Source organism: Zootoca vivipara, chromosome 3 (genome assembly GCF_965207765.1).
Source record: "Zootoca vivipara chromosome 3, rZooViv2.hap1.1, whole genome shotgun sequence".
Taxonomy (NCBI): Eukaryota; Metazoa; Chordata; class Lepidosauria; order Squamata; family Lacertidae; genus Zootoca; species Zootoca vivipara.
The window spans coordinates 112,149,886-112,173,339 of NC_142586.1; the positions used below are offsets into that span (position 1 = coordinate 112,149,886).

Sequence of the window (23,454 nt, forward strand, 5' to 3'; positions counted from 1 at the left end):
ATGCCTGCTTCTTGGGAGAAAAGCAATGACAAACCTAGACAGCATCTTAAAAAGCAGAGACATCACCTTGCCGACAAAGGTCCGTATAGTTAAAGCTATGGTTTTCCCAGTAGTGATGTATGGAAGTGAGAGCTGGACCATAAAGAAGGCTGATCGCCGAAGAATTGATGCTTTTGAATTATGGTGCTGGAGGAGACTCTTGAGAGTCCCATGGACTGCTAGAAGATCAAACCTATCAATTCTTAAGGAAATCAGCCCTGAGTGCTCCCTGGAAGGACAGATCGTGAAGCTGAGGCTCCAATACTTTGGCCACCTCATGAGAAGAGAAGAATCCTTGGAAAAGACCCTGATGTTGGGAAAGATTGAGGGCACTAGGAGAAGGGGACGACAGAGGACAAGATGGTTGGACAGTGTTCTCGAAGCTACGAACATGAGTTTGACCAAACTACGGGAGGCAGTGCAAGACAGGAGTGCCTGGCGTGCTATGGTCCATGGGGTCACGAAGAGTCGGACACGACTAAACGACTAAACAACAACAATCTTCACACCAACTCCTCTCATCTAACTCACTCCCCTCTCCTGCCTGCCTGCTTCTCCCTATATACACCCTGCTTCTGGCTGGAGAGCTCCCATTGGCCATCTCCCTCCCTGGTAACTTAACCCCTTCTAGGCCCTCTAGAGGTGAAACGCCACATACCTCCCCCCTTAATAAGTTTGAAACAGGAGTGTTAACTTCTCACAGTTACTCTCCTGTTCAAACAACAATAGTTCAAAATACAACATTTATACTTTTACCTTTTCCTCCTCCCATTCCAAATATACACATATACATACCACTTCTAAATGCATAAAACAAACTTTTTTAAAAAAATGTCCACTTGGTCTTCTTCCTCCGGTGTCCTGGGTAGATTGTCAGTCCAAATTTCGGATATCAGAGGTACCGCTGTCACTCTTGTCGGATCCAGACGTTGATGACGCTCTTGATCTATGAGATGACTTTCTGTGGGTGTCAACTGGGATCTCTTCTCTGACTTAAGCTCGTGGATGCTCACAACCGACGTCTCTTTCATGCTTGTCTCCCTCGCGAATAGCATTCCTCTCAGGTGGGCATACTTTTAGTCTGCCTCTGGGTCTTGGCATCTTTGCTGCAGACGCAACTGGCATTCCTCGGTTAGGACTTGTCTTTGGATTGACAGGCACTGCCATGGTGGTTGTCTCTGCTATTTCTTTAACTATGGCTTGTTTTCCAGCCTTTCGCTTCCTCCCTCTTCTAAACATCTTAGGGATAGCTGCATCATCTGATTTCTCAATATCTTCCCTAAGTTGTTCTGACAAATTCTCACTTTTCGAGATTTCTAATTCTGTTACTTTTACTTCATCTGCAACAGATATTCTATTTCGCTTAACTGACCCACAATGCACAGTCAGCTTTCTCTTTTTGGCACCAATTTGGTCATTTCCTTCTGTATTACTTAAGTTAAGTTCTTCAGTAGTTTCCTTAAAAACTATAGGTTTGGTCTCTTTGGTTTCTTTGGAACTAATAGACTTCCTGATCACATACTCTGCTTTCTCAGCTGGCACTTGAGTAATATTGCAGCTATTTTGGACTTTGCTTACATGCCACAGGTCCTTCTGCCACTGAGTATCAGTATCATTCAGACTTGTTTTTGAAAGAGTAATCGTGTCAGTTACTGAAGTGAAACAATCTCTAGGCATGGATCTTGACCTATTGAGTTTTCCTGGAGCACGGTTAAACTGTACCCGTCTGGGTTTGTCAGAAGTGTTCGAACTGCTCTCATTCATATGTAATATTTTCGCTGAACCAGGAACATGGTATGATAAGTTTTTCCTATCCATACAACTCTTGTGAGATTGTGCGGCATTAGGAAGCTCTTGTGTGGGTCCTGAGAGACAAGGATCACTCTCTAACTTGGAATCTTTTTCTCCCCCCACTTTAACTTCTTCATGCCCTTTTACTGCAACTTGACTCAGACTAGTTTTATCTACTTTCCCCCAGCCTTGATAAAGCAAATTGTTTTCCTTTGCATCACTGGTGTTAGTAAAGGTATTCCCTAAAGAACTTGGCGGGCTAATTATTACTTCTGGGTTCTGAGTAATTTGCATTAACAATAAATCATGTGGCAGCCTCTCAGTGTCTTCGTTTTGCTTTTTAGCCAAACTAAGGGTTTGGTTCGCCATCACAGGTTCTATAAACATTTCTTTTCCTTCCCTGGCTTGTGTAGCTTGGACTTCCTTTTCTAAAAGTCTCTTGCTCAAGCAAAACTTTTCAGGGCTTCCAGGTGTTAAAGGATTGGCTGCCTCAAAACAATTTAACAACTCAGAATCTTCTTGTTGTTTCTGAGCAAAGCTAGGTTTTTGTTTTCTTATAATAGGAACCAACAGGGCTTCATTTTCCCCCTCACAGTTTAGTTCCTCAGCTCTAGCTTCATGGGCAACAGTAGCAATCTCCTCAGCATGAGGTGAGCGCTGACTCACTTTAGTACGTGTTAATACAAAAGAACTCTGTACGTGCTCTATGAGATCCCATCCTATTAACACAGCAGAGGGAATCTCTTCAGATATTGCCACTTCCCATTCTCCTGACCAATTCTGGTACTGAATTTGAAGCCGTGCGACCTTCAGCACCTCTGGCTGTTTAGAAATTCCTTTTACTCTCCTCACTTTTCCAGGGATTATTTTAGAGGGACTAACAAAATTTGTGTGCACCAGAGTCACCTGGGATCCTGTATCACGAATCGCAAGAAATTGCCTCCCCTCAATCCCAATAAATTCCCCAGCTTTCTTCAACAACTGATTTTCATATTTAATGGTATAGCAATGAGCTACTGTGTCTTCAACTGCCACAGCATGAGGCCTGAGTGGAGCTGCTGTCGTCGTGGTGATTGGGCTAGCTTGACTTGCCTCAGCTGACTGGATACAATAAGCTTGCTTCTGAGGGCTAACACTTGGAGCTTTATCTTGCTTATTTTTACAGTGAAAACTTTTATGGCAGAATTGATTGCACACCCAACATTTGATTTCTTTAGGATTGTTGTTGTTGTTTAGTCGTTTAGTCGTGTCCGACTCTTCGTGACCCCATGGACCATAGCACGCCAGGCACTCCTGTCTTCCACTGCCTCCCGCAGTTTGGTCAAACTCATGTTGGTAGCTTCGAGAACACTGTCCAACCATCTCGTCCTCTGACGTCCCCTTCTCCTAGTGCCCTCAATCTTTCCCAACATCAGGGTCTTTTCCAAGGATTCTTCTCTTCTCATGAGGTGGCCAAAGTATTGGAGCCTCAGCTTCACGATCTGTCCTTCCAGGGAGCACTCAGGGCTGATTTCCTTAAGAATGGATAGGTTTGATCTTCTTGCAGTCCATGGGACTCTCAAGAGTCTCCTCCAGCACCATAATTCAAAAGCATCAATTCTTCGGCGATCAGCCTTCTTTATGGTCCAACTCTCACTTCCATACATCACTACTGGGAAAACCATAGCTTTAACTATACGGACCTTTGTCGGCAAGGTGATGTCTCTGCTTTTTAAGATGCTGTCTAGGTTTGTCATTGCTTTTCTCCCAAGAAGCAGGCGTCTTTTAATTTCGTGACTGCTGTCACCATCTGCAGTGATCAAGGAGCCCAAGAAGGTAAAATCTCTCACTGCCTCCATTTCTTCCCCTTCTATTTGCCAGGAGGTGATGGGACCAGTGGCCATGATCTTGGTTTTTTTGATGTTGAGCTTCAGACCATATTTTGCGCTCTCCTCTTTCACCCTCATTAAAAGGTTCTTTAATTCCTCCTCGCTTTCTGCCATCAAGGTTGTGTCATCTGCATATCTGAGGTTGTTGATATTTCTTCCGGCAATCTTAATTCCGGCTTGGGATTCATCTAGTCCAGCCTTTCGCATGATGAATTCTGCATATAAGTTAAATAAGCAGGGAGACAATATACAACCTTGTCGTACTCCTTTCCCAATTTTGAACCACTCAGTTGTTCCATATCCAGTTCTAACTGTAGCTTCTTGTCCCACATAGAGATTTCTCAGGAGACAGATGAGGTGATCAGGCACTCCCATTTCTTTAAGAACTTGCCATAGTTTGCTGTGGTCGACACAGTCAAAGGCTTTTGCATAGTCAATGAAGCAGAAGTAGACGTTTTTCTGGAACTCTCTAGCTTTCTCCATAATCCAGCGCATGTTTGCTATTTGGTCTCTGGTTCCTCTGCCCTTTCGAAATCCAGCTTGCACTTCTGGGAGTTCTCGGTCCACATACTGCCTAAGCCTGCCTTGTAGAATTTTAAGCATAACCTTGCTAGCGTGTGAAATGAGCGCAATTGTGCGGTAGTTGGAGCATTCTTTGGCACTGCCCTTCTTTGGAATTGGGATGTAGACTGATCTTCTCCAATCCTCTGGCCATTGCTGAGTTTTCCAAACTTGCTGGCATATTGGGTGTAGCACCTTAACAGCATCATCTTTTAAAATTTTAAATAGTTCAGCTGGAATATCATCACTTCCACTGGCCTTGTTATTAGCAGTGCTTTCTAAGGCCCATTTGACTTCACTCTCCAAGATGTCTGGCTCAAGGTCAGCAACCACACTACCTGGGGTGTACGAAACCTCCATGTCTTTCTGGTATAATTCCTCTGTGTATTCTTGCCACCTCTTCTTGATGTCTTCTGCTTCTGTTAGGTCCTTACCACTTTTGTCCTTGATTATGGTAATCTTTGTACGAAATGTTCCTTTCATATCTCCAATATTCTTGAACAGATCTCTGGTTTTCCCCATTCTATTGTTTTCCTCTATTTCTTTGCATTGCTCATTTAAGAAGACCCTCTTGTCTCTCCTTGCTGTTTTTTGGAAATCTGCATTCAGTTTCCTGTATCTTTCCCTATCTCCCTTGCATTTTGCTTGCCTCCTCTCCTCCGCTATTTGTAAGGCCTCGTTGGACAGCCATTTTGCTTTCTTGCATTTCCTTTTCCTTGGGATGGTTTTCGTTGCTGCCTCCTGTATAATGTTACGAGCCTCCATCCATAGTTCTTCAGGCACTCTGTCCACCAAATCTAAATCCTTAATCCTGTTCCTCACTTCCACTGTGTATTCATAAGGGATTTGATTCAGATTGTATCTTACTGGCCCAGTGGTTTTTCCTACTTTCTTAAGTTTAAGCTGGAATTTTGCTATAAGAAGCTGATGATCTGAGTTACAGTCAGCTCCAGGTCTTGTTTTTGCTGATTGTATAGAGCTTCTCCATCTTTGGCTGCAGAGAATATAATCAATCTGATTTCGATGCTGCCCATTTGGTGATATCCATGTGTAGAGTCGTCTCTTGTGTTGTTGGAAGAGAGTGTTTGTGATGACCAGCTTGTTCTCTTGACAGAACCTTTGCCCTGCTTCATTTTGAACTCCAAGGCCAAACTTGCCAGTTGTTCCTTTTATCTCTTGATTCCCTACTTTAGCATTCCAATCCCCTGTAATGAGAAGAACATCCTTCTTTGGTGTCATTTCTAGAAGGTGTTGTAGGTCTTCATAGAATTGGTCAATTTCACTTTCTTCAGCTCCGGTAGTTGGTGCATAAACTTGGATTACTGTGATGTTAAAAGGTCTGCCTTGGATTCGTATCGAGATCATTCTGTCATTTTTGAGATTGCATCCCATTACAGCTTTTGCCACTCTTTTGTTGACTATGAGGGCCACTCCATTTCTACTACAGGATTCCTGCCCACAGTAGTAGATACGATAGTCACCCGAACTGAATTCGCCCATTCCCTTCCATTTTAGTTCACTGATGCCCAGGATGTCTATATTTATTCTTGTCATCTCATTTTTGACCACATCCAGCTTACCTCCACTCATGGTTCTTATATTCCAGGTTCCTATGCAATATTTTTCTTTACAGCATCGGACTTTCCTTTCGCTTCCAGGCATATCCGCAACTGAGCGTCCTTTCGGCTTTGGCCCAGCCGCTTCATCAGCTCTGAATCTACTTGTACTTGTCCTCCGCTCTTCCTCAGTAGCATGTTGGACGCCTTCCGACCTGAGGGGCTCATCTTCCAGCGTCATAACTTTTATATGCCTGTTGTCTTTGTCCATGGAGTTTTCTTGGCAGGGATACTGGAGTGGCTTGCCAGTTCCTTCTCCAGGTGGATCACGTTTAGTCAAAACTCTCCACTATGACCTGTCCATCTTGGGTGGCCCTGCATGGCATAGCTCATAGCTTCTCTGAGTTATTCAAGCCCCTTCGCCACGACAAGGCATTGATCCATGAAGGGGTTCTTTAGGATTAGTGTAATTATTTTTCCTCCCCTTCTCTTCATTTGTACTAGTGCTGCCTTGGGTTCTGTTTCCTTTCTCAGTCTCTGAGGAAAGGTTTCCCTTCACTGCTTTGGCCCAGCCGCTTCATCAGCTCTGAATCTACTTGTACTTGTCCTCCGCTCTTCCTCAGTAGCATGTTGGACGCCTTCCGACCTGAGGGGCTCATCTTCCAGCGTCATAACTTTTATATGCCTGTTGTCTTTGTCCATGGAGTTTTCTTGGCAGGGATACTGGAGTGGCTTGCCAGTTCCTTCTCCAGGTGGATCACGTTTAGTCAAAACTCTCCACTATGACCTGTCCATCTTGGGTGGCCCTGCATGGCATAGCTCATAGCTTCTCTGAGTTATTCAAGCCCCTTCGCCACGACAAGGCATTGATCCATGAAGGGGTTCTTTAGGATTAGTGTAATTATTTTTCCTCCCCTTCTCTTCATTTGTACTAGTGCTGCCTTGGGTTCTGTTTCCTTTCTCAGTCTCTGAGGAAAGGTTTCCCTTCACTGCCTGGGATTTGCTTTTGGGGGACCCCCACAGTTTCCCGCCAAAACTTGGGTCATCAAATCTATGGTCCCGTATTTCATTTATCTGATCAGCTAAATTAGCAGCTTCTTGAAGGGTTCTAGGGTGTCTCTCTTTTATTAGATATCTTAATTGGCCGTGTATAGTTTCATAAAATTGTTCTAAAGCAAACACTTCTTTTATTTGTGATGTGGTACTGGCTTTCTCTGTGTCTAGCCACTTGGTGAGGTAATTTGAAATCTTGGTGCCCAGTTGAGCATATGTTTCCTCCTTCCCTTTCGTCACACTTCGGAACCTCTTTCTTAGCTGTTCTGAGGTAATTCCGAAATGGGTAAAAGTTATTTGTTTAAATAATTCAAAATCGTTTGCTTGCTCTTCTGTCATATTAGCATAAATTTCAGCTAACTTTCCGCTAATTCTAGCCCTTAAAATGATCATTTTCTCCTCATCTTTTACTTGAAAATCTTTACAGGCTCTCTCAAATGATATTAGAAAAGCTTCTGGGTTATCTTTCTCCTTAAATTCAGGGAAACGTTTCAAATCTATTTTCCCTTGTGTTTGGGAATTAGTGTTATTGCTATTATTTTGGTTTTCCTGAGCTGTTAATCTAATTTTTTCATTTCAATTTGAAATTGCATTTCTTTCTCTCTCAGTTCTCTTTCCTCTCTTTCCCTCTCAATTGTTAACATCATCTCTTTCTCTCTCAGTTGTCTTTTCTCTCTTTCCCTCTCAAAAGTCATTTCTTTTTCTCTTAACTGATATTCTTTCTCTAATTTCCATCTCTCAAATTCCTCAGACATTTGTGGAACCCTCCCCTCAGATGGGGTTTCACTAACTGTTTCAACTCTAGGCTCTTCAATTTGTAAAGACCCATTTTCCTCCTGTGTTCTTTCAACAGAGGTTTCCCTCATAGCTGGTTTACTTTTCTTAGCTGGCATATTGTGTGAGAATCTCTATTAAGCTTAACAACTCTAGAGAAATTTCCTCTCAGTTTCTGTTCCTCTGGCTAGGCTCTTCAAGATTCCTGTCACAAAGTTCAGCTAGGGGTTTTCTCTCTCACCCTTTAGCTAACTTCACCTGACTCTGAATCTAACCCACAACCAGAACAGCTTTTGAGTTCTCTTCTCTTGTTGTTACAGCTTCTTCTCAGTACCTCAGAACCACACACTCACACCCCCAGGTTAGATAATTAATCCTCAGATTATCCTCCCCTCCAGGTGTAATGTTGTCCCTATTGGTACTAGCGTTCTAATTCGAACCCGATGCTGTCACTTTTGTAGCGTGATAAATCGTATCCCGACGCTGCCACCAGTTTATGTCGCGGTCACTCTGACCTGCACATCACCCCCGGACGTTTGACGGTCTATTGGTGATGTGCCAACGACAAACAAATACTTTCAATCACTCACACACCTCAGACCAGGATATCGTAAAATAAAACAAGATGGTTTATTGAATGTTCTTATGCGTATTGGTTACTGTACAAAGCTTAAACGGTTTCAAATCACAGATGGTTCCTATACCGGCCTATTACCTCTAAATATGAATTACCGGCCTATTACCTCTAAATATAACTAATAATAATTATCACTAAACTCATAACACTGTATCCTGTCTATCTCACTATTTAACAGCCACCACAATAATAACCAGCTCTTATCTTCACACCAACTCCTCTCATCTAACTCACTCCCCTCTCCTGCCTGCCTGCTTCTCCCTATATACACCCTGCTTCTGGCTGGAGAGCTCCCATTGGCCATCTCCCTCCCTGGTAACTTAACCCCTTCTAGGCCCTCTAGAGGTGAAACGCCACAGTGGCCATAGAGAAACAAGCCTCTGACTGCAAAGTCCAGTGTGCAGCGAAAAATTGCCAGGGCTTTTTGCTGCCTGCCTTCCCCTTGGCTTGGAGAAGGCAGGCGGCAAAACACCCCCACATCGCCGCACTTCTGTCGGGCGGGGGGAGGGAGGAAATCTGTCAGGCGTTTTCACTGGCTGCCTTCCCCAAGTCAAGGGGAAGGCAGCCGGCAAAACACCCCCCCCCCCGCAGAGCCAAAGCGCACCGGAATGTCTTCCCCCGTCACCACATCTTGCTGCGCACAGCCGGGATGGAGCGCGTTTTCGGAGGTGTCCTAAGCCGCGCTCCATGTCGGGGGAGGCAGGCAAGACGCGGCGGCTTCGTCCGATCCGGCTCTGAAGCTTCGTCCGATCCGGCTCTGTCGTTGGCAGCAGCTGCGCTTGCTCTCTTGGCTCGGGGAAGCGCCACCAGTTTTCCCCGAGCCCATAGGAACGCATTAATTGACTTTTAATGCATTCCTATGGGAAACGGTGCCTCGCTAGAAGAAATTTTCCTAGGACGAATTGAGTCCTGGAACGAATTAATTTCGTCTAGCAAGGCACCACTGTATTTGCCGAAGCAGCCCATCTCCAAGCAGTCAGGAAAGCGAAAGGGCAGAGGAGGAAAGTCAGGAGACGGAAAGGGAGTGCCCAGGCTCTGGCAACATCCAAGAGCCCCTGCTCCACAGGCAGGAAGAGAGGGAGAGAGAGGAGAGGAATAAGGGAGACCACAGACCCTCCCCCCCCCCCGACACCGGAATTGAGGAGGAGGAGAAGAGGGAGGAGATTCACTTAACAACCCTGACAAGGGGCACAAGCTTTTCTTTTTGCTGCTGCATGACACTGCTGACACATGCAAAGCTTGGAGGTTTTCACATGTACTACTGGCAAGAGGAAATTCATAGAAATATGGGTAATCTCTTTTTACCTGAGGGATAGATTTATATCTTCATAATATTTCCCAGGACCCACTACCAGTGAGAATGAACTGTGTAATGGCGTCTGCAAAGGACGTTGTACAGCTGGAGAATATGAGTCTCCATTAGACCCCTGCAGGGAATCTGGTCATGTCTTTGGTTGTAAAAAGTTTGGTAATGTGCTAAATTGATTTTACGGGCTGCAATCATCATGCTTTTGGGGGAAAAGGTTAAAAGATAAGAAGCAGGGTTTTCTGTGACTGTTCAAAGGAAGCGGAAGAGCAAATAAGGAGCAGGGCCTCTGTGTGGAGAAGGCAGAGAGTCATGGCAGATGAATCTTATTTCTTTGTTTGATGCAGTGGGAAGCCTGGTAGATCATATGAATTCTGTGAATAGAGTATGTCTTGATTTCAGTAAGGCTTTTGACAAACTCCCCCATGATTCCTTGTCTTCCTGGAAAAAGTGAAAAGTGGGTCACCACAAGGTTCTTTCCTAGGCCTGCTGTTGTGCAACATCTTTATAAATGACTTCGATGAAGGCACAGAGGGCGTGTGCAGCAAATCTGTAGATGTCACCAAATTGGTAGGAGTAGCTAATACATCAGAATATAGAATCCAGGATTGCTGAAAACAGAATCCTTGATTTAAATAATTGTAGAGTTGGAAGGGATCCCAAGGGCACTGGCGGAGGAAGAGGAGTGTGGGGGGAGTGCACCGCCCCCAACAGCGCATTCTTGGTGGGGTGCCATCGCAGCTGCCCCCTGCCCGTGCTGGATGCCCCACCCCAAGGACGTGTGCCACGCCGCCAGGATGCACGTCATGCCCCATTCGGGTGGCGCGCCATGCCCCCGGAATGTGCCCCAGCCCCACCCGTGCCTGCTCTCTGCCCCCCGGTGCCGGAGCATGAAGCTCCGCCACTGCCCATGGGTCATCTAGTCCAACCCGCTGCAATACAGGAATCTTAACTAAACATCCCTGACAGATGACCATCCAACCTCTGCTGAAAAATTTCCAAGGAAGGAGAGCCCACAACCTCCTGAGGGAGTCCATTCCACTGTCAAACATCTCTTACTTTCAGAAAGTTATTTCTGATGTTTAGTTGTAATCTCCTTTCTTGTAACTTGAAGCCATTGGTTTGGGTCTTGTCCTCAAGAGCAGGAGAAAACAAACTTGCTCCGTCTTCCTTTTTTTTTTAAAGTAAATTTTTATTTCGATACGTGTGGAAATACAGAAAACAAAACATAAAAATAAAACTCGCACACATTCAGTACAAGAAAAAAAGTCCGAAATACATCAACCCCCCTCCCCTCCAAAGAAAAGATTTTCTCCCCCCTCTCCTCCCCCCATCCCACCCTCTTCTTTCCCACCATTCCCACCCACTTTTCCCCTCCTCCACCCCGTCCATTCCTTTCATTTTAATTATACTATATATTAGATACAGAAAAAATTGAAAATAGAGGGAGAGGGATAAGGGCCAATAAAGCAGAAAATGATGAAACAGAAAGAGAGTCTATCTAATTTTTCCTATACTTGTTTCTTTTCTTATCGGACTTCCTGCCAGTTCCTGATGTATTTTTTTAGACTTAAACGAACGTACAAAACCCAGTATAGATCTCTAAAACACTTGTCTGATACATTCTTTCCTCTTGATGCATCAAAGCTCCTTATTTGATTTTTTAAATTTTTCCCACTCTTCCAGTTCAGTCAAAAGTTACCAAAGTCAGCGCACCCTTGGTGTATTTTTGAACGTATAGTTTATATTTTACCCATTTTTCTGAAATGTTTTGTTGCGATTTGCCCTTTAGGTTATTTGTTAATAGTGCCATTTCTGCCAATTCTTGCATTTTGCTTTGCCAATCAACTAATGTGGGTGCCTCGGTGTCCTTCCATCCCTTAGCAATTAATAATCTGGCCGCTGCGGTCGCGTACAAAAATAATTCTTTCATGGAAGATGGTATCTCTTTTCCAACAATGCTTAAAAGAAAAGCCTCTGGTTTTTTTAAGGAAAGTTGTTCCTAACTTTTTTTTTTATCATAAATTTGGTTCCAGAATGTTTTAATCTTTTGGCAAGTCCACCACATATGGAATAGGTCGCCTTTACTTCTCCCACACCTCCAGCAAATATTTGTTGAATTTTTATAAATTGTTGAAAGTCTGGAGGGGGTTAAGTACCATCGGTGCTGAATCTTAAGCATATTTTCTCTAATGCTATAACTTGCAGTGAAATTCATGTTGACCTTCCAAAGCTGTTCCCAGTCAGCCATCATGATGGGTCGCCCAATGTCCTGTGCCCATCTTATCATGTTGTCTTTCACCCCGTCTTCCATTACCTGGTATTCTAACAGGAGCTTGTACATTTTAGATATAATTTTTGTGTTGTTATTTATTAAATCGGTTTCTAATTTTTGATGGTTTTTTTTTAATCTTTCGTAAATATATCATAGGTTTGGTAATATTCCAACCATGTTGAGAAGTAGCTCCTTACTTCATCGTATTTTTTAATTGTTATTTGGCCATCTATTTCTGTTAGAATAGCATTAGCTTTTCGCCCTGCTGTGTCACTATGAAATGTGATAGGCAGGAAGAATCAGATGCAGAAATATAGGATTGGGTACACATGGCTTGACGGTAGCACATGTATAAAGGATCTAGGGGACTTTTAAAAATTTTATTAGACAACAACACAAATCAAGACTGTTATGCTGCACCAAAAAAAGCTAATGCAATTCTAGGTTGCATTAACAGAGGTCCAGTGTCCAGATAACAAGAAATTATAGTACCATTCTATTCCGGCTTCCTCCAGGCTGGTGCAGTAAGAGGGAAAGAGGCAGGCATCTGCTGAGGTTGCCCCCTTTTGCCCCCTTTGCCAAGGGTGTTTAATGAGGAAGCTTGCTGCCCCAATGTTGCAGGCACAAATCAATCCACACTTGCTTATGGCATGAGCGGCAGCATGCTTACTTGAGTTATAAGCTCAACCTGATTAGCGTAAGGTCATTGAGTCTCATTGGTCAGCTACTGCTCATCTTAAGCCAGGCATCCCTTGGTCAATGAAGTGTCTTTTAGTGCTCTGGCATGCTAGGAATCGTAGCCCATTGGATACCATGTCATATGTGCAAAATTAATGTACAGTGGTTCCTCGGTTCCTCGGAATACAGATGCTTCAGGTTACAGACGCTTCAGGTTACAGACACCGCAAACCCAGAAATAGTACCTCGGGTTAAGAACTTTGCATCAGGATGAGAACAGAAATTACGCAGCGGCGGCAGCAGGAGGACCCATTAGCTAAAGTGGTACCTCAGGTTAAGAACAATTGCAGGTTAAGGACAGACCTCCAGAACGAATAAAGTTCTTAACCCGAGGTACCACTTTGCTTTCACTGATTAAGAAATGCTTAGAGATGTTGGTGGTCTCTTCTCATGTGTAGAATTGATTTCTCTCTTCAAAATACTTCTCCAGGATCCACTCCCACCCTGAATGATGACTGTAGAGGTCGCTGCAAAGCAAAATGTTCACGTAGAGAATATGTGGATTCAACAACCTCCTGCGATCATCCTGATCATGTCTACTGCTGCCGAAATAAAGGTAACATGCTTAATTTTTGTTATGGGCCACAATCATGATTTGGAAAGAAGGGAAAGATGATAAACAGGGTTGCTTGGCTATGCTTGAAGGAAGAGGAGGAACAACTTCCCTTGATCTAGATGCTATACTCCTATTGATGCAGCCCAGAATTGCAATGGGTTTTAAAACTGCTACATCACACTGTTGACTCATCTCAAGTTTGTGGTCTACCAAGACTCCTAGATCCTTTTCACATGTACTGCTCTCAAGCCAGGTGTCACCCATCTTGTATTTGTGCCTTTCATTTTTTTATTTTATTTTTTGCCCAAGTGCAGTACTTTACATTTCTCCCTGTTAAAATTCATCTTGTTTGCTTTGGCCCAGTTCTCTAATCTGTTATGGTCATTTTGAAGTGTGATCCTGTCCTCTGGGGTATTAGCCAGCCCTCCCAATTTGGTGTCATCTACAAACGTGCTCAGGATGCCCTCAAGCCCATCATCCAAGTCATTGATAAAGATGTTGAATAAGACTGGGCCCAAGACAGAACCCTGTGGCACCCCACTAGTCACTTCTCTCCAGGATGAAGAGGAGCCATTGATGAGCACCCTTTGGGTTCGGTCAGCCAGCCAGTTACAAATCCATTGGAGCTGGAGCGAGACATAGGTCAGCAACTAAACAGTCTCTTTTTTTCAAAGGAACCAAAACAGTGCAGGCCTAGTGGTTGCAGCACCTCTTCTCAGTAGGGGTTGCCCCAATGAGGCAGTTGTGAGAGCTTAAAGTTCCCACCTTCCCACTGCTTTTAGATCTTCTTCTCCCTCAGGGGCCCTTCCCAAGCAATCTCAGGCTCCTTCATCTAGTCTCTCATTGCTTATCTCTGCTCTGCTCTTTTCATTCCTCTTTGTGTTCTGGGAGGCCAGGGGAGAGAATTGCAGCAGGAGGGGGAAACTCCCTGGATACTTCAGCAGCCTGCCTCTTCTCTGTCTCCTGCCCCTTCCTCTTCTCCACCCTAACTTCTGCCTCTGATTCTGGACTGCTCTCTGTCACTTCCTCTTCCTGCTCACTAAATCCTGTTCCCTCTTCAGCTTCCAAGACCTCCTTCTCTCAGTCTGCTCCCTCTTTCCCCCCAGACCACTCATCCTTGCCCCAACACCAATCCCCTGGCTCTGAGCCTTCTTCCTTTGAGGGTTTCCTGGGGATTGCTAATAAACCGATGTTTCAGCAAGAACACCATTACTCCTCTGGTAAATTCTTTTTATCTTTCCATTGAAAGTGATTGCGAAAATCGTAGTCCAATTTCACACCACCAGCTATAGTTAAACCATAATCATGATGATAGTTAAATATTCCTTCAATCCCGCTTTTGTATTTTGAAAAGACAGGGAGTCAGTCTTTTGGGGGAGCTTTGGATGAGAAAACAGCAAATGCAAAATATATCAAAGAGAAAGGGTCATCCCCTCTCCTCCGTTCCAACATACCAATACAATTGCAATAATAGTCCTCCTCCACGTCAAATCTTTGGCACCCGGTGGCTGAATCAGTTAGCAGAATACTTTATCTCCTGTAGACCAGAGCATACCTGTTTATTAAGTCCGAATTTCATCTTAAAAACCAGGTGTCCTCTGCTCATGGCGACAACTTTGGAGAGTTGCCAAAAACTCAGAGTGCATTGCACCCGGCTCCCCCTGCCCTCTCGTTCCTTCCAGATGGGCAGCAGGTATCGGACGATCTGCGGGTGGAGCTGCCCCCACAGCCCTGGTTGGGAGGGTAATTACTCCCATATTTTCCTCGATTTCCACATAAAAAGGCTCAGATGTAATGGACACAGCCGTTCGCCATGGCAGCCAAACAGGAAGTTGAATAAGCAGTTTCCTGTTGGTTGTTTATGGATGTAATGGGAAGCGGATGGACAATGTTTTTTCAAGCAAAGGAGGCCTCTTCTGCTCCTTTGGGCCCAATGAGGTTTTTTGATGTTTCATATGTTTTCCTTATGTTTTTCTCTGTTGGTGCTTTCTTTGTTTTTTGCACATTGACTTTCAGAACATGGTGGGGTTTTTTTGGGGGGGGGAATTGAGCAAGCAAGAAGGAAGAAAATAGCTGGTTTCTTTTAAGATTTTCCTGGGTTTCCCCCCCCTCTTACAGGGATACTCTGTATGTCCTACACTTGATGATATGCAATGTTGTTTCTGGGTTTGGCATGGCACTGATTCTCAGCTAATTGTCAGGGATGCAAAGTGCAGTGCAGGTACCTCTCAAAGCACAGGTGCTCAGCTTCAAAGAGCAGTCTGGGACCAGCTGCTCCAGAGGTTCTCCATCGGGGAATCCCAAGGGCAGCTGACAGGATCTGGAGAGATTAAGGTGTCTGCAAAGCACCTGAGGAACAGCTTTGAATCCAAACTGTTTTCCCTGCAGAGGTGCAGATGCTCCTTAAATGCAAGCAGCAATAAGGAGATTGTTCTTTCTGTGCAATCATTTAGGAAACCGCCTTGTTCTGGTGCAGTATTCCTGACTGTGACTCTGAAGTGCTCCCTTACAGCTCAGTTTTTCAACTCCTCTGCTCTCTGATCCTTTCAGCTGCAGATTTTAGGCCTCAGGGATTTAATCGTGTGTACCACAGTGAGCGATGACCCCTTCCTCTCATAATATCTTGACATGCTGCAAATATTATAACACCACATGTTAAGCTGGCAATAAAACCATAACCATAACACAATCCAAAATGCACAAAATAAACTCAAAAGGGGTTTTAAAGGAACAACGTGTTTCATGAATCAAGACAATAGAAACAACATATAATATACGAGCTGGCCTGAGGCATTTCTTTGTCAGAGGTAAAGGACAAAATGGCACCCTATGATGATTCCACATCAATGTGTTTACTAGATGGGGGAAGTCATAGCCAAATTTTCAAAGCAACATTTTAAAATGGCTAATATTCAAACAATTCAATGATGCTGAATATGAACTAGGTACCAGACGTATTGTCTCTAACACAATGTGGCCTAGAACAGAATAAAAAGGACGGTATTATTGTTGGGAGATTCATTCCCCGTGTGCAGTCCGTCATGGGTTTGTTGTCTATCACATGACTGGGTATGTGTTTTGATTCCACAGAGTGGGAAGTGATATAGACAGGATGTTTGTCTTACTGTGTTCCTAAGTGCAACTGTTGTTCCTTTGCTCTTTCTCTTATCTGTCTGATGCTAGAGAGAGAGGGAGCCATGATGAAGAGCCCCGTGTGTGTTTATATGTAAATAAACTAGTTTAGCCAAGATGCTGTGCTACTGAGGTCTGTTACGCAACTGCGCAACCTCTTCTGGTGTCTTCTGGCACCAGTTGCTGTGATGTTCGGGCTGGAGAATGCTTAAGAAGCTCCCGAACGATCACCCAGGAGGCGGAGCACATGCCAGCCGGGCGCTGCCCACCCCCTGTTGTGACGCCCCTGCGCGCGCCTCTGGAGTGTGGCCTGAAGCAGCTGAACAGTTGAGAGGCGCGCCTGGGGCTGCATCCGTCACGCCTCTCAGCGAGCGCAGCGGCACCCCTGGTGGCCTGGCGCCCTGGTGCCACGCAACACCACACCTGGGCCTAGAGACGGCCCTGAGTCTAGCTATACTTTTGACAAAGGTTTGATTCCACTATGGCACTATGGGGGGGTGAAACTCAGCCCTGTAGAGCAAACAAGTCCTTCCAGATTTCCCCATTAAAAAGCTCTACAGTCTCATGCTGTCGTACATGATAACATGTGGGTCAAGATGGAACTTCAAAGAACAACTGGGAGCTTTAAGCTTTACTTTGATTGAGAAACAAAATACAAAAAAATTCCTTCCAGCAGCATCTTAGAGACCAACTAAGTTTGTCATTGGTATCAGCTTTCGTGTGCATTCGTGTTTCAACTACGTCAGGCCAACACGGCTACCTACCTGCAATTTGATTGAGAAAGACATGCTCCCAACCACTCACCAGATGGCTGGTATTTTGCCAAATGCAAGAGTCATTTGGGAGTCAGGGGAACCACAGCACAGTTGGACATTGGCGGAGGAAGGGGATGTGGGGCTTGTGGGCCTCCCTGGCTGCTATCCCTCAGGGGATCACCCCATCCCTGGGTGCACAGCATGCATGTGGAGGAAAGCATGAAATAGCATGCTTAAATTGGGCACAAAAAACAGTGACAGTCCTTAAACAAAATAACTAACCATGCAAATGATAAAATACTTCCCTTTTCAGGATCTTGGGTGATCAATAAAGGAGAGACTCCAGCTGGCCATCTCGGTCAGTCTTTCATCCAAAGAGGACACAGATATTGATTTTTCTGATGGCTGCTTTTCAGGGAAAGAGCAAGCCACCAGAAAGGTACATATTGTCTAGCCATTGAGATGGGCTGTTGAGAACAAGTAGCCTGTTTGTTCCTTTCCTTGTGGGTGCCACGACATCCTTCAGCAATGATCCATGAATAAGGGGAAACTTTTGATTATATCTGTGAGTCTTCTTGAGATTGGAGCAGAACGAGTGTTCAACCACAGCGGTCTTATCCTATTCCATTCTTTGTTTCCTTCTTCATACTGCTACATTTGCCAAGGGAGGGCCAGCTATTCTCAGCACTGCAGTTGGCTGTAGAAGACCCAACTGGTCAGTTTGGGATATTTGGGTTTCAGAATGCCCAGGATGCTGTCCTGGGTGCTTTAGCTGAGATTCCTGCATTGCAGGGGGTTGGACTTGATGGCCCATGGGGTCCCTTCCAACTCCATGATTATATGAGGAACATAAGAGGAATCAATGGCCCATCAAGTCCAGCATCCTGTTCTCGCTTTGGCTAATCAGATGAGGAGCACAAGAGCAGTCAGCCCTTCAGCAACTGCCATTCACAAGCATCACTGCCTCCAGCTGTGGAAGCAGCTTAGTCATCCAAGCTAGTCTTCTCTTCCATGAATTTGTCAATTCCTCTTAAAGCCATCTATTTTAGAGAGAGGGAGCAAGAATTAATTATCCAAAACTGAAAGGGTGAATGGTAGCTATGAATATCATTAGCAGAATGTTTGGAACACACAGTCCTTTCCTCCCCCCGAAAGCTTCTTCTCACCATTCCCTTAGGAAGTACAAATAGAGGAACCTTTCTCTCTCTGCAAAATCTTTGAGGTAGAAGGCAACTCTGGTGGCTCCAGAATTCAGCCATGAAGACCTCTGCCTCTCTAGTTCTCCTTTTGGTGCTGCTGTCGGTCACAGGTAAAATCTAAAGGGCTGTCCATCCACAGAATTCCAAGAAGACCTGCCTAACTAGCCCATTGGCTGATTTGCACTGGTTGAAAGATTAGCCCAGTTGATACTATGTTATCTACGTAAGATTGAAGTTCTATTTCCTAATTAAGTGGGAAATGGAATGGGCTGCTTTTGCTGAATAGAATTGTAGCATTGTAGAGCTGGAAGGGCAGTATCTAGCCCAACGTCCTGCAATGTATATACTTCTGTTGATGCAGCCTACAATAGCATAAGCTTTTCTTTTTGCTGCTGCATCACACTGCTGACACATGCAAAGCTTGGAGGTTTTCAGATGTACTACTGGCAAGAGGAAATTCATAGAAATATTGGTAATCTCTTTTTGCCGGAGGGATAGATTTGTATCTTCATAATATTTCCCAGGACCCACTACCACTGAGAATGAACTAGAGAATGAGAGTCTCCATTAGACCCCTGCAGGGAATTTGGTCATGTCTTCGGTTGTAAAAAGTTTGGTAATGTGCTAAATTGATTTTATGGGCTGCAATCATCATGATTTGGGGGGGAAAGGTTAAAAGATAAGAAGCAGGGGTTTCTGTGACTGTTCAAAGGAAGCGGAAGAGCAAATAAGGAGCAGGGCCTCTGTGTGGAGAAGGCAGAGAGTCCTGGCAGATGAATCTTATTTCTGTTTTTGATACAGTGGGAAGCTTGGTAGATCATATGAATTCTGTGAATAGAGTATGTCTTGATTTCAGTAAGGCTTTTGACAAACTCCCCCATGATTCCATGTCTTCCTGGAAAAAGTGAAAAGTGGGTCACCACAAGGTTCTTTCCTAGGCCTGCTGTTGTGCAACATCTTTATAAATGATTTAATAAAGTGGGATGCCACAGGGTTCTGTCTTGCTTAGAGATGTTTGTAGTCTCTTCTCATCTGAGGAACTGATTTCTCTCTTCATAACATTTCTCCAGGAACCACTCCCACCCCGAATGATGATTGTAAAGGTCGCTGCATATCAAGATGTTCACGTAGAGAATATGTGGCTTCAACAACCTCCTGCAAAGATCCTGATCATGTCTACTGCTGCCGAAAGGAAGGTAACATGCTAAATTTTTGTTAAGGGCCACAATCATGATTTGGAAAGAAGGGAAAGATGATAAACAGGGTTGCTTGGCTATGCTTGAAGGAAGAGGAGGAACAAACCAGGAGTAGGTTTTCTGCATGGAGAAGATGGAGAAATGCTTCTGGGTGACAGAGAGAAGGTGGACTGCTCAACACCTACTTTGCCTTTGTCTTCCTCCAAAAGGAAAACATTACACAATGTGATAATAATAGAGCATATGTGGTAGAGAATATGGGGGTTCAACAAACTGCTTCCATCATCCTGATTATGTCTACTGATGCGAAAGGACAGGTAATGATTGGAAATCTGAAATGAGATAGCCACTTTTTGGAAGTTGTCCCCAGATCCAGTCACCAAACAGGCAGTTTAACATCCAAAATAGCTTACCACTGCAAAGGATAAGGCTTCAGTAATACATTTCTGCACATTGATATATATACACACATCATGTAGGCTTTGTAGATACAAATCCATACAAGTAACAAGTACTTCTTTTGTTTCAGCAATTCAAGGTATGAGTTTGAGTCTGTGTTACTTCCCTAGACTAACTCGGACACAGATAGCTCAATACCCTGACAGTGTCAGCATGTCCAGGAGCGTGCCTACTCGTGAGTAAGGCCATTGCAGAGACACATACCCAACTGGCATGTTCCCTCCCTCCTGGGAGATCGTTTGGGAGCTTCTTGAGCGTTCTTCAGCCCGAACATCACAGTGACTGGTGAAGTGAAGCACCAGCCCACTTAAGGATCCGCAGAGGTTTGCGCAGTTGCGTGACAGACTCAGCAGCACAGCATTCTGGCTAAGCTAGTTTATTTACATATAAACAGACTCGGAGCTCTTCATTATGGCTCCCTCTCTCTAGCATCACAGGCAGTAAAGAGAGTGAACAAAGGAACAACATCCTGTCTACGTCACTTCCACTCTGTGGAATGAAAATACATACAGTCATATGATACACAACAATCCTATGACTGCAGACGGGGAATGAATCTCCCAACAGACAGAACCCAACACTAGAACTTATGCACATTAATTGTGGAGGTGAAAGATAGCCCGGACACTGAGATCCAGCACCAAGGGCCTTCTGGCGGTTCCCTCATTGCGAGAAGTGAGGTTACAGGGAACCAGACAGAGGGCCTTCTCAATAGTGGCACCCGCCCTGTGGAACGCCCTCCCAGCAGATGTCAAGGCAATAAACAACTATTTTACATTTCGAAGACAACTGAAGGCGGCCCTGTTTAGGGAAGTTTTTAATGTTTGATGCTGTGCTGTTTTTAACATTCGGTTGGAAGCCGCCAAGAGTGGCTGGGGAAACCCAGCCAGATGGGCGGGGTATGAATAAAATATTATTATTATTATTATTATTATTATTATTATTATTATTATTATTGGATCCTGCCCATCTGTGGGCAATTAACAAAACAATTGGCTGAGTGCTTAGATTCAAAATGCGGGCTTTGCAAACTCTCTAGCACAAGAGAGCTCCCACCAGAGTTTAAAACCACTCACATAGTTAAGCCACAGTGTAGTGTGGAAGATGGGCTGTTCTGTCCTCCTGAATATCCCAAGCTCTTTCTACATCACACTGTTGACTCATGTCAAGTTTGTGGTCTACCAAGACTCCTAGATCCTATTCACATGTACTGCTCTCAAGCCTGGTGTCACCCATCCTGTATTTGTGCCTTTCATTTATTTATTTTTTGCCCAAGTGTAGTACTCTACATTTCTCCCTGTTAAAATTCATATTGTTTGCTTTGGCCCAGTTCTCTAATCTGTTACGGTCATTTTGAAGTGTGATCCTGTCCTCTGGGGTATTAGCCACCCCTCCCAATTTGGTGTCACCTGCAAACGTGCTCAGGATGCCCTCAAGCCCATCATCCAAGTCATTGATAAAGATGTTGAATAAGACTGGGCCCAAGACAGAACCCTGTGGCACCCCACTAATCACTACTCTCCAGGATGAGGAGGAGCCGTTGATGAGCACCCTTTGGGTTGGGTTAGCCAGCCAGTAACAAATCCATTGGAGCTGGAGTCAGACGTAGGTCAGCAACTAAACAGTCTCTTTTTTTTCAAAGGAACCAAAAGAGTGCATGCCTAGTGGTTGCAGCACCTCTTCTCAGTAGGTGTTGCCCCAAAGAGGCAGTTGCGAGGGCTAAAAGTTCCCACCTTTCCAAGGCTTTTAGAACCCCTCAGGGCCCTTTCCATGAATCTCTGGCTCCTTCATCTCTAGTCTCTCATTGCTAATCTCTGCTGTGCTCTGCTCTTTTCATTCCTCATTGTGTGTTCTGGAAGACCAGGGGAGAGGATACTGGTTGCAGCAGGAGGGGGAGACTCCCTGGATACTTCAGCAACCTGCCTCATCTCTGCCTCCTGCCTCCCTCCTCTTCTCAAACCCTCCACTTCTGCCTCTGATTCTGGACTGCTCTCTGTCACCTCCTCTTCCTGCTCACTAAATCCTGTTCCCTCTTCATCTTCCAAGACCTCCTTCTCTCAGTCTGCTCCCCCTTTCCCCCCAGACCACTCATCCTTGCCCCACCACCAAACCCCTGACTCTGACCCTTCTTTCTTTGAGGATTTCCTGGGGATTGCCCAGCTGGGACCTCTCACCACTCCTCTGCATCCATCCTGTCAATGACAAGAAAGTCCCATGCATTGAGAAGTTTGGGAGCTAGACAGAAGGTGGAACTGCTCAACAACTACTATACCTCTGTCTTCTCGTAAAAGGAAACACTGCAATGTGGTGATTATAGAATAAATGATGCCGAGGATAAAGAGGAGCAAATTCTCTTCTGAGGGATTGATTTCTATCTTGTTAATATTTCTCCACACAGGGAATAATATTTCTCCACCACCCACCAACCCACCGAAGGAAATTTGTAAAGGTTGTAAACGAAGTTGTTCAGATAGAGAATTTGTGGATTCAAGAACTCACTGCCAAGATCCTGATTATGTCTACTGCTGTGATATTCCAGGTAACATATCAATCTTTTCCTAAGGACTGCAACTATTATTTGATTCGGGGGGGGAGGGGGGTGAGCAGTGGTGTTTTTTCTTTCTTTCTATGTTTGAAGCAAGAGAAAGAGCAAAGAAGCAATCGGGTGGAGAGGTGCTATTAGGTGACTGGGGGGAAATAGAGCTGATCAACACCCACTTTGCCTCTGTCTTTTTCAAAAGGAAAACAGTGTGCAATGTGTTGATATTACAATTAATAATGCAGGGAGGGAGCTGCAGCCCAGGAAAGGAAAAGAGGTTGTAAGAGAACACCTAGTTACTTTAAAGAAATTCAAATCTCCAAGGCCTGTTGAGCTGCATCCAAAGGTACAAAAGGAGTTTGCAGATGTAATTTCAGAGCCTTTGTCTATAATCTGTGAGAATTCCTGGAGAACTGGAGGTGGGCAATTGTTGTCCCCATCTTCAAAATGGGTTAAAAAGCCAACCCAGGTAACTACAAGCTGGTGAGCTGGATATCCTGACTGCCTGACTTTGATACTGAAAGTTAAAGAAAGAGTGGCTCTCTTCCTGCAATTTCTTTGAGCCAGAAGGTGAATTTTGTGACTCCTACATTCGATTTTGCTATAGTTTCCTGGGTAAAAAATAAAGGTCTGTTCTACCACAGGACTGTAGTAAAAAAAAGAAAAGAAGAAGTCTAACTAGCCCATTTTGGTGTCTTATGCTACTCTACCTTGCTCAAAACATTAGCTCATTTGAAACTATGCCAATTGTGCATAGTTTTATTTAGTGGAAAATGTAATGGACCGCTTTCACTGAGATGCTTAGAGATGTTGGTGATTTCTTCTCATCTGAAGGATGGATTTCTATCTTCATAATATTTCTCCAGACTTCACTCCCACCGAGAAAATAAAGTGTAACGGTCGCTGCAAATCATCTTGTTCACCTAAAGAGTATGTGGCTTCAATAACCTTATGCCATAATCCTGATCATGTCTACTGCTGCACAAAAAAAGGTAACATGCTATTTTTTTGTTATGGGCA

The 23,454-nt window shown here is 44.4% G+C and overlaps 1 protein-coding gene and 1 long non-coding RNA gene across 2 annotated transcripts; one reads left to right on the top strand and one right to left on the bottom strand.

Moving 5' to 3' along the window:
- Positions 1-946: 946 nt before the first annotated feature.
- LOC148686412 (uncharacterized) lies at positions 947-7,261 on the bottom strand. The gene is made up of 3 exons (XM_088665453.1): positions 6,681-7,261; positions 2,101-2,707; positions 947-985 (listed from the first exon to the last, which is right to left on the bottom strand). Exons 1-3 carry the CDS (start codon positions 7,259-7,261, stop codon positions 947-949), a joined length of 1,227 nt encoding a protein of 408 aa, XP_088521579.1.
- Positions 7,262-9,420: 2,159 nt separating this feature from the next.
- On the top strand, positions 9,421-22,434 carry LOC148686413 (uncharacterized). Its single transcript, XR_015949198.1, has 4 exons — positions 9,421-9,569; positions 13,029-13,154; positions 19,311-19,436; positions 22,294-22,434. It is a non-coding gene; the product is annotated as an uncharacterized LOC148686413 (long non-coding RNA).
- Positions 22,435-23,454: the final 1,020 nt, after the last annotated feature.

Coding starts and splice junctions, on each gene's coding strand:
- LOC148686412 (XM_088665453.1), bottom strand. CDS start 7,261: ATGATCATTTTAAGGGCTAGAATTAGCGGAAAGTTAGCTGAAATTTAT. Junction 2,708..6,680: donor GAACCCCTTCATGGATCAAT/GCCTTGTCGTGG, acceptor AAATTTTGTTAG/TCCCTCTAAAATAATCCCTG. Junction 986..2,100: donor AAATTACTCAGAACCCAGAA/GTAATAATTAGC, acceptor GTCATCTCATAG/ATCAAGAGCGTCATCAACGT.